The sequence below is a fragment of the Geospiza fortis genome, unplaced genomic scaffold (genome assembly GCF_000277835.1).
Source record: "Geospiza fortis unplaced genomic scaffold, GeoFor_1.0 scaffold54, whole genome shotgun sequence".
Classification (NCBI taxonomy): Eukaryota; Metazoa; Chordata; class Aves; order Passeriformes; family Thraupidae; genus Geospiza; species Geospiza fortis.
Window position 1 is genome coordinate 17430128 of NW_005054301.1, and position 14095 is coordinate 17444222.

The 14095-nt window shown below is 41.8% G+C and overlaps 1 protein-coding gene across 1 annotated transcript in view; it reads right to left on the reverse strand.

Moving 5' to 3' along the window:
* Positions 1–5667: 5667 nt before the first annotated feature.
* The window catches only part of SYNJ2BP (synaptojanin 2 binding protein), a 12214-nt gene continuing 3786 nt past the window's right edge, over positions 5668–14095 (reverse strand). Inside the window, exons 2-4 of the mRNA XM_031064821.1 lie at positions 10218–10390; positions 8604–8699; positions 5668–7149 (exon numbers count right to left, since the gene is read on the reverse strand). Coding sequence (XP_030920681.1) covers positions 7009–7149; positions 8604–8699; positions 10218–10390 — 410 coding nt within the window. The 3' untranslated portion in view covers positions 5668–7008. The remainder of the gene's footprint in view (positions 7150–8603; positions 8700–10217; positions 10391–14095) is intronic.

Genomic DNA, 14095 nt, shown 5'->3' on the forward strand with positions numbered 1-14095 from the left:
GCAGCCCAATTCTGCAAAGGGCTGAGGGCTTCTCACAGCAATGAGAGCTTGTGGTGCCGAGCCTCTGTTCACTAAAGCCTAAATGCTCCTATAATGCTTTAAAAAAGGAATTGCCAGTGATTCCTCCCACAACAAAAAGAAAGAATACCCCTACTCTCCCTGCTGCTGGGTATCCTTACAATTTTCAATTTATGCCTACTGGTTGATGCCCACTTACTCTATCTGAACTCACCATGCTGTTTATGGGCAGTAGCAGAGTCTGGAGGTGACCATGATTCCATAGGCCCTGGGCAGCAGCCCGTGTGTCACACAGCCAGGACTGCATTACTGCGCACATGCTGCTCTATAGAGAGAAGATCCCTGTCACTGCCTCTACTGATGCCCACACTGCAAACATGCTTCCCAGGAGGCTTTGACTCATGGGCTCTATGTGAGCAGCACTACTACACTTCCCAGGGGAGTTTGTAAAGACTGTAACTCCTTTTCATTCCTGAAAAGCTGGGGCACAGCTTGCCCTGAGCACCACAGAAAATTAATCCAGTACTTTTTCACTGCCACAGGCAGCTCAAGCCCTGATTCCTCCACTCTTCCAACCCTAGAGTGCTGTAATTGTTCCAATTCCTTCTGCTCTGCTTCTAGATGGCTGGGAGTAGAAGCGAGCAGGGGCCAAAGTAAGGCTTTCAGCATCTCAGTGTAAGAGGCAGCAGCTGCAGTATTCTGGGATGCCCCAGCACTAAAAGTAGTAGTGACTCTAGAAGAGCTGTTGTATTGACAATTGCCACCATACAGCCTGACACATGCTGAGCTGGCCATACCCACTGCTGCTTACAGCAGTTGTGTTTATAGCTGCAGCCTGGAAGGTATTTTAGGATTAAATCCAAAGTCTGCCACCAGAGACACATTCTCATACCTTACATGTCTAAATGTTGACTTTGAACAGCTCTCAAACAAATGGATTTTGTAGGTAGTTCATACATAATACAGGCATGCAGAAGTTCAGATATTTAGATGTACCTTTGCAGGGGATGCTTGGAAACAAAGGTGAGTGCATGAAAATGGAGGTGAAATAGTTGTCAGCCAGAAGTGACAGCCTTCAAATACTATCACTCCTGGTTTAACTTCCATTAAAAGTGACAGGATAAAATGGCTCCCACAACAGTGCTGCTGTGAGAAGGAACCACTACCAATGCAGGCATCACCAAATAGACAGCAGTAGTCTGAAGAGGAACTCAGATGATCAAATTTGTGTAGCTCTACTCCACTTAATTAAAATACTTCTAGTAACTAGGGAACCCCACTGGCTTTCCCTCCTGTCTACCTCCAGATCCTCGTCCTCCTTGAAATTCAAATTTGAACTGCCCTGAAGCATGGAGAGCATTTAAACTCTGGATTCATTTCAAGTTGATAAGCAGATGATGGCAAGCAATGGAGTTTGGATTGACACTTCAATCAAAGTCCAAGAGAGTAAGACTGAGATCAGAAATATGTATTCACCTCCACTCACACACAACTATGGACATTCAGCCTTTCAATCAGATCAAGAATGAATCTGTCACATTAAACCTGGTAAATCTGCATAATTTAGATGTGTGGTCAAATAAAGGTAAGTTACCAAACATTGCCATTTTATTGGCAATTTGACTGCAAAATGACCTTTTTTTATCCTATAATTGGGAACAGTCTGAGCCAAGGAAACTCTCAACAGACAAAAAAGAATGAATTCAAACATAATAGAAATACATCAGAAAAGCAGTCTGCAGAGTAAGGGTCCAATAAAAGACACCAGCAACAGAGGGAATTAAATACAAGTATATTGGAAATCAAACCCTGGAACATCAGTATTAATTCCATAGTTGTCAAACCTACTTCCCCGCACACACACGCACTTCCTCTCATTTGTGGAAAACCAGCAAGGCTAAAAGAAGGGCATCGCATTAAAGCCAGATTAAGAGAGGCAACCACAATAGCCCTCTTTTTTCCTTCTTGAAGTAGTCCAGAATCAACAAGTAAGCAACTAGGTCAGACTGAGTTTTGCAGCCCAAACCAATATTTTATCATTTTGTTCTGAAAAACAAATAAATAAGGAAAGCCATTTTAAAACCTTAAACTATTTTTTCTGCACTTGTATGCATCACATTGTTCAGCTTTAGTAGAAGGTTGAGCATGAGCAGTATCTCACCTCATTAAATCCAGCTACCCTGTGAGTACAAAATGCACTCTAGGCCACTGTTAGCAATGTTAGTGCAGTTCTACCACTGTACTGTGGAATTCAGGAGGGATTCCAGCCTATGTTTCTGCCCATTAGGAAGACTGCCAGCTGCTTATTTGCCTCCCACCTTCCTGTTGCCATAACAGTTGATGCTTGAAAGAGGGAAAGATAAAGCCAAGGAAAGGCTTTTATCTTATTCTGTAGATAAAAGAACCTTATCTGCCAATATCCTTAAGTGATCTTCAGTTCTGAGCAAGACACAAGAGTAAATGGAAAACAGCTGTTAGAACACCACCAACTACACAGTTCTCCACAGAAATAAGACAACTACCTCTAATGGTTACATGTATTACTTCCTCAACACTACAGGGTCACTATAGCTTTATTAAATTGTTCCAGAAAACAATTCACTACCTGTTGGGAAATCTCCCACTTGCTTCACTGCAATATTAATAGATCACCCCTTCCTGAATCTCTCTCAGTGCTATCATCTGTAGAAGACTGGCTCTGACCACCATATAGCTTCAAAGTTTGTGGGAGGCAAGATCCAGTCTGTGACTCTTCAGTGAGCTCAGAGCTGACAGCTTCCCAGAAGAGTCCCTTAAAGAGAAGCTCCTTCCAGAGGCAGTGTTTTGAGTCGGCACTCTTCAGACCTGCAAAGTATCAGCAAAAAGACTAGAGAGTTAGTACAGCTTTCCATTGGCATCTCAACCAAAAACCATCTCTTAAGATCAGCTTCTGCTCTGGAGGACAGGAGCATAGAAAACACTGTATTGTTACAAAAAGGCACAGGAAGCAATCTGGAGAACTGTAAGCAGAGACAATCTTACTTTTATTTCTGGTAAATTTGAGTGGTGAAGGAATAGAAAAACCTGAAGCTCATGGAGGAGTGAAACAACAAGAATGTCTACCCAGAGCTCACATGCAGAAGGAGACTAGAGCTCTCTTTTTGGAACAATCTTTGCAGTCAATGACACACCACCAGCCACATCAGCACCCTGAAGCCTATCTCCATGTGTAGAAGTTTAGCTAACTTGAAGTTTGATAACAAAGCTAAGAATCTATCATAATCAACATAGTATATATTGAAACTAGTAGAAAAGCTAGGAATTATTTAATATGCTCTCTGAAGGACTTGAACAGTGTGCACTACAAACATGAACATACATCACTGTCCAGAACAAAGGCATTTCTGGGGTCACTCAGGAACTCTAGAAAAGGTGCTAAAGATTACATTGCTTTTGGTAGAGGGCTGCACAGACAGAGGTGCAGGAGAGTGAGAGACAAGACAGGAGAAACACCACAGGAACCAAGGGAGTAGGAGAAGAAAGCAAAAAACCTGACAGAATAAGAAAATATGTCGTGAAGAACAACTCAGGGAGAGAGTGTTGGGGTGAGATCTGGGTAACTCCTTGAAAGAGGAGGAAGCACAAACTCCTTGTATGGGGCATTGGCATGGTCAACAGTGGGAGTCCCGTGTGGTTGGGGTGTCTGGATTTTATAAAGCAATACAGAAACTGGAAAGGATACACAGAACCACAGAAACTACTAAAAGAGAGAAACAGAATCTGAAAGGGCTCAGTTGGCTTCATCTCTTAAAAATAATGTGAGAGGTGAGGCAATTACAACACACAAATCTCCTCAAAGGGAGGGACTATCAGTTATTAGAGGCTTCTTCAATCTAGCACGGAATAACCTAACAAACCAGTCGTTGGAACCTAAAGGCAAACTGAAAGCAAGACACTTCTCCCTCCCACACACTGCTTTCTAGTTTGTGTTAATTAAAAACTGACAGAAGCAGTGCATCTACCAATCTTCAGATCAAGTTTAGCTGCTCCGTCTCACTGTTATGCTCTAGTAATATATATATTATTAGCACATACAATTCCAAAGACTGAGACACAAATGCTTAGCATATACATTAAGTCAAACTAGATAGATTTGTCCTTAAATTATGGACCTGAAAATCCATTTTTCAGCAGATCAGCACATTCACAATACATTTGAGGGAACAAATGAGAATGGGAGAGAAACGTGGGTATTTAAGCGTTTCAGCTGCCCTCAGTATTAATGGCAAATGTGTTCTTAAACAAGACAAACATAAACTACAGTTAGGATGCTTTCTGTTTGTCTTCAGGATTTCAACTTATCTTTCGTAAAAACCCCAGAGATTTAAGTTGTAACAAAAGGTAAAACTCTCTTTGATCATTTGTATTTACAAGCTGTCCTCACTAGATTTTTTAAAATTTGTTTCTTCTACAAGGATAGAAAATGTATATAATACAGTATCTAGTGCGAAGATGAAACTCAAGGCTTCAGAAACCACACGGTGGAAAATACTTTGGAAAATCATGGAAAGGTTAGGTGAGACAGTCTAGTTGCTAAAAGAAAGTAGTATGAGCCACAGTTCACAGGAGAGTTTGGGGCTGAGGTATTTTCCACTTGGGTTTTGTCAATAAAGGGGACAAGAGGTAGCTGGGGATTGGAAAAGGGATTGTTTGGTACCAGGCAGGTACATAAAGGTGTTACTCACTTTTAGACTGGATGGTTTAAATCCTGAGTAAAAACTACTAACCAGACTTCTGAAAAAGCTACTGAGTGGCAGTTCAATAATTGTGAACACTATGCACCAGAAGAGCCTTCTCTTTTTTAATAAGCCACATCAATTATTTGAGCGTTGACTATAATCCTTCCCCTCCCTAATAAACTGCAATATAGATGGCAGTCATGTCTGAACAGTATCAAAGTCACAAAGCTGAAAGGTTAAACAAACAAACAGAAAATCCCAAAGGTTTTGCTTTCTCTTACTTCAATGGGAAATGACTAAAACTAACCATTACCTTCCACAAATTCTCATCATCCTAGCCTGATCCACATACTAGTTCTCGTCACAGAAACTCAACTCAGGCAAAAGCTAACAAGACAGGCCATTTTCTTAATGTCTGCCTCTTTATTCTGAACGCTGTGATCAAACAGCATCAATTTCTAATCACGCATCTTAACACACACATGTGCTGCACACGGACACCACAGCCAAATATTCAGAGCAGGTCACAAACAAGCTGGTTCATGCTGTAGCTGCAAAGATCTGTCTACACAGCAGCCCTTCTGCTATCAGGCACAACCGGTTTGCAGGCCAAGGCAAGTCACTGCATGCCTTGGCCCAGGCCAGTCAACATCAATATTGTTCCCAAAGTCCCCTAAGAACATGGAGCAAAATTCCTCCTGTTTCCTCTTCCCCTTACACTAGAGCAATCTATAGGCCAAAGCAAGATTTCATGTGATCCAAGTGGTCTGAACCTCTGAGGTGATTTAGGAATGCCATAATGCTGTTCAACAGCATAACCACTTCTATCTCCGGCAGACAGCAGGAACACAGCCCTGAGCAAACACCACAATTTCACATACATCAGCAATGTCCTACGAGAACAGAGATAAGTAAAGCACCAAGACACAAGTTTTTCTTTGAAAACATGTATTGCATATGTGATCTCTTCTTTGGCATCATACAGACCAGACCATGCATTTTACTTTTCTTTTACAAAAACAACAAAACACATCGATTTCTTGGAGACAAGAGAAACAGGTCTTACCCACAGAGCTCCTAACAGGCTGGGGCATTTAAATCTATTCAAATCACAGTGAGGAGATGAGACCCTGGAGGTAAATTCAGCCATATACTTTCCAGAGGAGGGTCTCTTCCCTCTGGTTTTACCTGCTAGGCTTTACCCTGGCTTAAAGCTGACTGCCCATCTCCTGAACATCACATAACTCTTCACAAACAAGCAAAAGCCAGGACAATCCCAGCCTGCTCTCAGCTTCTCCTTTTCAATCATCGTAACAGTCTCCTAACTGCAGAGAGTAAGTTAGCTGCTACAGAAAATTTTATCTGAAGTATTCCCTGTGCAAAAAAATAACCCCCAAAACAGACCTCTAACCTGAGAGATGTAGAATTCAACCCACCTGATGCATGGAGGAACTACTGCTTCACTACTAATTTAAAGACTCTTCTGCAGCTTCAGCATGCCTGAATCTCTTGCCACCACTTATCCTTGTGACTCAGTTGTCTGTTTGTCTCTCTTCAGTATGCCAGCATTTTGTGGAAAGCTTTCTCTTACAACTCTGACCCAAAAATGAGCTATCATTTTGACAATCGAAATCTTCTTCTAGCAGCAAGCTATCTTCTATCTTTTCACAACTGGCAAAATGTCTCACCAATACTGCATATTGCTGTTAAATCAGTAGCTACACTGAAGATTTTACCTGCGGAACCAAATATCAGATTTTACACATTTAAGGCATTTATTTAGCAACAACAAACAAAACTTCAATAGTAAAAATAATATACCCTTTGCATTGTTTCTCTTTATTCATGGTTTGGACAGAATTCATTAGATTCAAGAAAAAGTTCTGTGGAAACAAGGCAAAGCCTCTAGAAAATGTCTTTTGATTTAAAATCACTCCCACTCCCTTTAACCAAAAGTTAAACCTTAAAATGTGGAATAGATGAGTGTGTTTGAAAGTTCATGGTGCAAAATAGAGGAGGATGGCAAAACCTCCTCGATTTGTCAAAAAATACAGCTATCCCACTCTTTACATAAACACAGTCCTCTCCTTTCCCTTTTTTCTCTCTGCTTCTATCCACTCTGCAACAAAATCAATATATATGAACATCAGCAGCTTTGATGATAGGCAATGATCCTTTTTGGCATCAGTCTGTGACAAGATTGTTGATTCTCTATCTTTAAATTGCATCATAGCTGTGTAAAATACGCAGTGATATCCCAGCCGTGAACTCTTCACATCCGCTGTCGATACCTCAGCAAGATCCAGACTGCTGTTGCAGCAAGCGCCAGGCCTGGCACAAGAATGGCTGCCAGAGGAAGCGCACCTGATTCTCCATCTCCTCCATGACCCACAGGGCCATTCTGTGGTTGCAACTACAAGGAAAAAAAAATTATTTACGTCAGAACCCATAACAAGAGAGCCCCTAGTTCTGTGTCAGGACCACGTCGTTCTGTAAGAATGGTCAAAATAGTTTCCCCAGGTACCTGCAGACTCCACACATGGAGAGTTGAAACAGCTTAGGATAGACTGAACTTAAATGCAGGATACCCAGTCACTACCAGGCACCCTCATGTTTCTCTGCCCCTTTCTAAACTAGGACTCAAGTGGAGCAGGACACACCTCATACAGCAGAAAAATGATACACACATATCCAGTCACCCCTTGATGCACTTGCCACCACACCATTTCTTGCTCTCTTTACCAGGAAAAAGACATCAATAATTCTCTCTGGTTTTTTAACCTGCCTTATACACTGGTCCAGCAGACATACTCCTTTGTTAAGGGAGTAGAAGTGGGATCTCAAGCCACCTCTCCCCAGCATGCTTTGGGTAAATCAGTACTTCTTTTGTCAACTTCCATACTATCTGGGGATTAACCGTTTCTCTCTTTTTACATCTAAAATGGTGCCAGTATATTTAAAGTATAGCAGTCCATATTTCCTATTATTGTAAAATCATTTATGTTGGAAAGATCTCTAAGTCCAACCATGAACCCAGCACTGCCAAGTTTACCATTTAACTAAGCACCATATCTGCACATTTTTAAATGCCTTCAGGGAAGGTGACTCAACCACTTCCCACAGCAGCCTGTTACACAGCTTGACAACCTTTTTTCAGTGAAGAAATTCCTAATACCCAATCTAAACTTGAGCTGATGCAACTTGAGGATGTCTCCATTTGTCCTGTCACTTGTTGCCTGGGAGAAGAGACCAATCCCCCACCTGGATAAAACCTCCTTCCAGGCAGCTGCAGAGAGCGATAGGGTCTTCCTGAGCTAAATAGCAGGCTAAACACCCCCAGCTCCCTCAGCTGCTCCTCACCAGACTTGTGCTCCAGATCCTTCACCTGCTTTATCACCCTTCTCTGGACATGCTCCAGCACCTCAATGTCTGTCTTGTAGCACTGGGCTGCACACACAATTCAACACTAACTTGAGTGATGGCCTCTGAAACAAAAGGAGTTCTGTCTCCAGTAAGATTGTGGCCACTGAAATAAAACTGGGCAACTTGAGATTTAGTCTTCACACACAAAGCTTTACCTCTGAGAAAGGAGAACAGTGAGCAAACACAACACACTCCAGCAGAAGACCTGGGGGCATCTCCAAACTCACCTTTTCACTGATACAAGGGTTACCCTGCTTACAAAGTAATACAGACAATTACAGCTGAGGCAATGAGACAAGGTCATAGGTCAAACAAAATTTTTATATGCATGTATCACACTGAGCACCTGGACACAGTACTCTTCTCCCTCATGAAATAGCCACCAATCATAGAAACCAGTCTAAACTGAGCCAGAAATAACCCTAAGGAAGAGGCAAAACATACCCTGCGCTGAATTTTCAGAGACACGTAATAGCCTGCATTCCTGAACAGTTCCACAGCATCCTTGTGCCGCAAATCCTTCAAGTCCTTGCCATTGATCTAGCAAAAAAGGAAAAGGAGAGCTAGATGCTGAAGGTAAAGCAAACAAATTTTTAATGATGCAGGCTAACATATGAAGGATAAGACATAAAAATCTTCATGTTTCACAAAATTCTGCATTTGGGGCGTAATACTATAGTCTTAAAGATCCTAATTAATTAATTAATATTATGGTGTATTTTTATATGTTGAGACAGAACATGAGAAACTCCAAGTGAAAACACAGAGGTACTGAAAAAAACTACCTAGAAGCAAAATAAGAATAAAAGACCGCAGTTGTGTCAATAGCAGCTTCTGATGCTGTTGCTTTACTGGAAACAAATCAAAGGTGTGATTCTGACAGCTAATGAACATAAAAGAGCAGCTACAGCAAAATTATTATTTTGAGTTTCTTCCCTTGTTTCATCTGCTGGTGTACCTTTGAAATCCCTCTGTTTGAGAGAGTGTTGTAAACACATTTTTATAAGCACACTGATGTAGCAAAACCAACAAAACAAAAAATTACATATATACTTCTTGGCATCCACTTGATCCACTTGCAAGTGTTAGTATTTTTCTTAATTTAAAGTAATATATCATGGCACAGGGTTTTATAACTCACTTGATTTCCTTCACTGAGTGAATTCATCCTACCTTTTCATTTTCATCCCCATTATCCCTAACTGTATTCCCACTGATCACATCCAGTGCCTCTCTTCTCTTCATATTTAGACACCCCAAACACAAGCATATAAATATTAAACTGTCGAGAAAAAGAGAATATTCTCTGTTTAACTTAACATCACTTTCTGGATCAATAATAGGCTCCAATTAGTGCAAGGTAGTCTATAGAAGCTAAAAAGATCACATGCAGAAGAAAATAAGCAAGTGTAAAATAAAATTAGGGAGTACTAAAAGGTTGTGTATCATACTAGGAGAGGCTATTTCTTCACTCATCACTTTGTAAAGCTTTCTTGCATGATTGCCAGCTATCTGAAGAACCAGTGGGTGTGAACATCAGACACTTGAAAACAATTTTCTAAAAGGAGAAGCAGCCTATGTCATTCTTGAGGAGCCGAAATGAAGAGAAGAATATTATGGCCTAGAAATTTTATCATCTAAAACCCCCCTGTGCAAAAAGATTAGAAATCATGGATTACCAGTCAAAAAATGGAAATTTAAGAGGAGGAAAACTTTTATTTACATGTGTGTAAACGGTAATCCATTGCGGGCAAGAAAACACTTGATGGATTCTAAAACCTTAGGGAGGCAAGTCAGAGGAAACTCAAGCACAGCACCACAGAGCACTTCTGTGGCAAATCAAGAAGGCAGAAGAGATAAGCCCATGTGTAGAGGCACTCACATCCCTAGTGCTCAGAGCTCTCTCCAGACTCCCAAGGTGACGCCTCCATGGAGTTTGCTTGGGATCATCTAATTCATTCACCACATCCCTCCTCTCCATGCACTGTGAAGGAAAACCTGCCTCTCACATCCCATCACTGATCAAGAACACAGAGGAGAACAGAAGAAAGGGCTTACCGCTAAAATTTTATCTCCTTCTTGTAATCGGCCATCAAGGTAAGCTGCCCCATCCTTTTTGATCCAGCTGACATAGATGCTGTTGTCATTGGCAATGTACTGCTGATCTGTCCCACCAACAATGTTGAAGCCCAACCCTAAGGCAAGCCAAAAAGAAAGCTGATGAGAAAAAGCTCAAAGCTTCAAATGTTCTTGCTGTTTTGCTTGTTGGGGACTGCACCCTCCCACACTGTCTTGCTTTCTCCAACATACAAAAACTCACAGCACACAAATCTGCATTATCCTTTCCAACCACCTTCCCATTGTCCAGAAAAGTTATTCTCATAAAACTGGTCTTGAAAGCAGAGGAGACACACTAAATGCCTGAGGAACCCATTTGTGTAATACTTCATTACACAAAACACCCGTGAGCTGTTTCAGGTGGGTGCTGCGGAATAGTGAGGGGCTTGCCATCATTTCTGAGATGCTGATTCAGCCCTCAGCAGGAATAAACTTCTTCAGCACAACATGAAAGAAAATGAAAGTATTCTGCATTTCACATGAGATTATAGTAAATCACTATCTTTGAGCTACAAGAAATCATCTCTGACAAGCGTTTTGTGAGCTGGAAAACAGGGTAAGGAAAGGCAAGGAGCATTAGACCCTGTCTACAAATAAGGAAACGGGCAAGGAGAACTGTGCTACCAGCTTGAGGGCACCTAGAGCTCAGAAGACTCCCCTTCCACATCCCAGGAGCTGGAAGTGGTGTGCTTTGCCTCCAAGAAGAAGGTTAGGCTCCATGAAGCTACTTCAAATTGTACACAATCACTTTGTTCTGTTTCATGAATTCAAACATGATAGGAAATAAAGACAAAGTTTGCAGATTTAATGCAAACCAAACAGGAATACACATGCATTTATTAAATCTGATGTCCACTATACATTTTTGCCATTTTGTATTATTCTTTTAAAAAAGCCTCATTTACAGATATCTAGCTGGATCCAGCTTCTGGATTAAAGTTAAGACTTCTTGTTTCATTAAAACCCAGAAGAACAAATTGAATTTAAAATCTGGAAACCCAAAGATTATGAGATTCCCCACTGTACATGCAGCTAAGTCCCTCTCCAAAAAGGGACAAGAAAGACTCCCTAAGAGCCTTGCAATGAAAAGAGAGAGAAAAGCCAAGGAAAAATAAAACAAAAATCAAATATGCAATCAAAGTAAATGGAAAAAAAAACCAACTTTTTTTTCTGACATGAACCAGTCATCCAAAAGCTATTGTCAAGAACAGCTGAGGGCAAGTTCTGCCCATGTTCAGCCAGATTGATTTATTTGTTTTTGTTTTCTTTCTTATTTTCTCTTGAACTTGGAACTGGAAACCTTGGGAAGTAGAGTTTCAAATGAAAGTAAAACCACCTTATGCCTGCTGGGAAGCAGCATTTTAAATTAGTCACAGGAGATCAAAGCATTTACAAAATGAGTCATGGCATATTAAGTGTGTATCTAGAGCTGGGAAGTAAAGAAATATTAGCAGCAATTTTGCCACACCTTTTTTTTTTCCTTCCCTTCCTCGCAGCTTCAGACAAGTGAGGGAAAAATGAAAGTGAGAGAAAATTGAAGAAATACTGACATTTCAATTAGAAAAATATCTATTCCAAGAATAGCCAGTTGTGCACAGTAATACACCATTCAATAGAAAATGAAAAGAAAAAAAATTTAAATCCACACTCCTAAAAATTATTTGCCATAAAGTCATTAACTTAGGAAAGGGGAAAATCAATACTACAGAAAGTATAAGGTTTAATCAACATTTATTAAAAAGCCAGAAAGAAGGAATCAGGACCTCAGAACACACTGATTTTCTCTCATATATAAAACCTCTAGAATAGGTGTATATATATATATACATATATATATGAAAAAAGTATACATTTTGCAACTTTTTACCCACGACTGGAAAAATAATCAAGATTCACAGCTTTCATCAGCAGAAGCAGATCTTCACGACAAAGAAGCAGCAGCTTGTGCTAGACCAAGTTAAGTATTCACAGGGCTTTTTCATTGTGTCTTTCCTTTCCAGCACTCAGACTTGCACTCTGCCTAAAAATATCTTCCCTATCAATCCTCAAGCTCTTTGCTATTCTCTTCTTTCCAGTTCATGCAGCCAGAGACACAGCACAGCTGGAAGAAAAGGAGCAAGGGGAGAGAGCACATAGCACTAAACTTCTTGTCTATAAGGGATCAGAAGCAGAATGGCGGAGCTTTAAAAGCAGGCTCTGGGCTAAACTACTGACCCTCCCTGAGGCTGCAGACCTCCCTATGCCTCACTTATCCTCTCTGAACTAAAAAAGTCCCTCAAAAATTAAGTCCCTTAAAAAAAAACAGGACTGGCGGGATTAGGAAATGAGAGACTGAATACAAGAAAATTTGAAAAAGACAAATATACGCTGCCTGCCACTGGAAATACATTCACAACCAATGCAAACTTTTTGCCAGACATGTTTAGCATCGGACCTATTTTAAAAGTTGCAGTCAAAACTCCAATTCAAGAGATTACAGTACCAATTGTACTTCACAGATAAGTGTTTTGTTCCTTCCACAGAAATGAGTAATAATTCACATGGCAAGTGCACCAAGGCCAGAAGGGGATGTAGGACCTTCAAATCATATAACAGAGTTAGAAACCTAAATCTAAAGATGCACACATAGCCCATCTCAATGACTAGACAAATGCTGCTCACGGTAATCAAGACTGAAATCACAGTGGTCACATTCAAGACCATTCTCAACTCTGGCCTTTAACATTCCCTTACACCTTCCTTAAAATTTTAGCTCCCCAGATGTATGGAAACAGCATTCCCATCGAACCAGCTTAATTTGGTAGTTTTCCCTAACAAGCACAGCTTCATTAGCTGAAGCTCATGGCTATGCAGGTAGGGCTACGCATCTTTCAGACCAGAGGCCAATCTGGTGAGCAGGGGAGGCAAAGGGCTGCTCACACCCTCTGGGTTCTGATCATCAGCATGAGGGCCAGGACCAACACCAGCCCTACACGGGACCTACCTCCACCCCAGAGAGAGGAAACACATCCATCAACAACATGGGTGCTGGGGTCTCTGGGGAGCACCTGGAGCCAAGGCTGGCCAGCAGCTGCACCCAGCAGCTGTGGGTAGAACAGAAGGGCTGCCATGTTTTCGTTCCTACTCATTTAAATTAAAGAGAAGGCCTCAGACACTGAAGTACAACTCTAGCTCCAAAAGCCTTCTTGCTGTCTGCCATTCTTTATAGCCAGGATTTTGCTCCAGAGCTGTACATTTCGTGCTTACTTGCCTCACTTCTGAAAGTGAGATCATTTGAATGGCACCACAAATCCTATAAAAATGTACGGTTTCCATGAGCGCACCTGCTGTTGAGACATGAAAAGCAAAGCCAAAAAACGCCCCATGAAGTGCCCTATTCCCTCTTCCTTCCAGCCTATGCTCCTCTCTCTAAACACCCCAAAGCATCTCAAGGTATGCTGCACCATGAACGCCAAGCTGACAACACAGGAGACGGCCACTTGGGCACAGGATTTCCAAATGGCCCCTGACTCAGGGCATCCAACACGGCTGGTCGCTCAGCGGCTGCCGCCTCATCTGGAAGCAACAGCTCCACCGGAGATAGCAACTTCCAAGGAAAACCGGAGGCGAGTTGTCCGCAGGGACGCCAGCCTCCACCGGAGCTCCCGCAGAGGACGGACTCTGACCCGGCCAGCTCTCAGCTCTCCCTCATGCACGGCACGAGCTTTTCCCGCTGCAGCTCATCCGCCACGGCTATTTCCAGGGGAGGCCCCTGGGCTGGGCACCCCTGGGCGCTGCGCTTCTACCCTCGCCGCCGGGACCCTCCCTCCGCCGCCCCG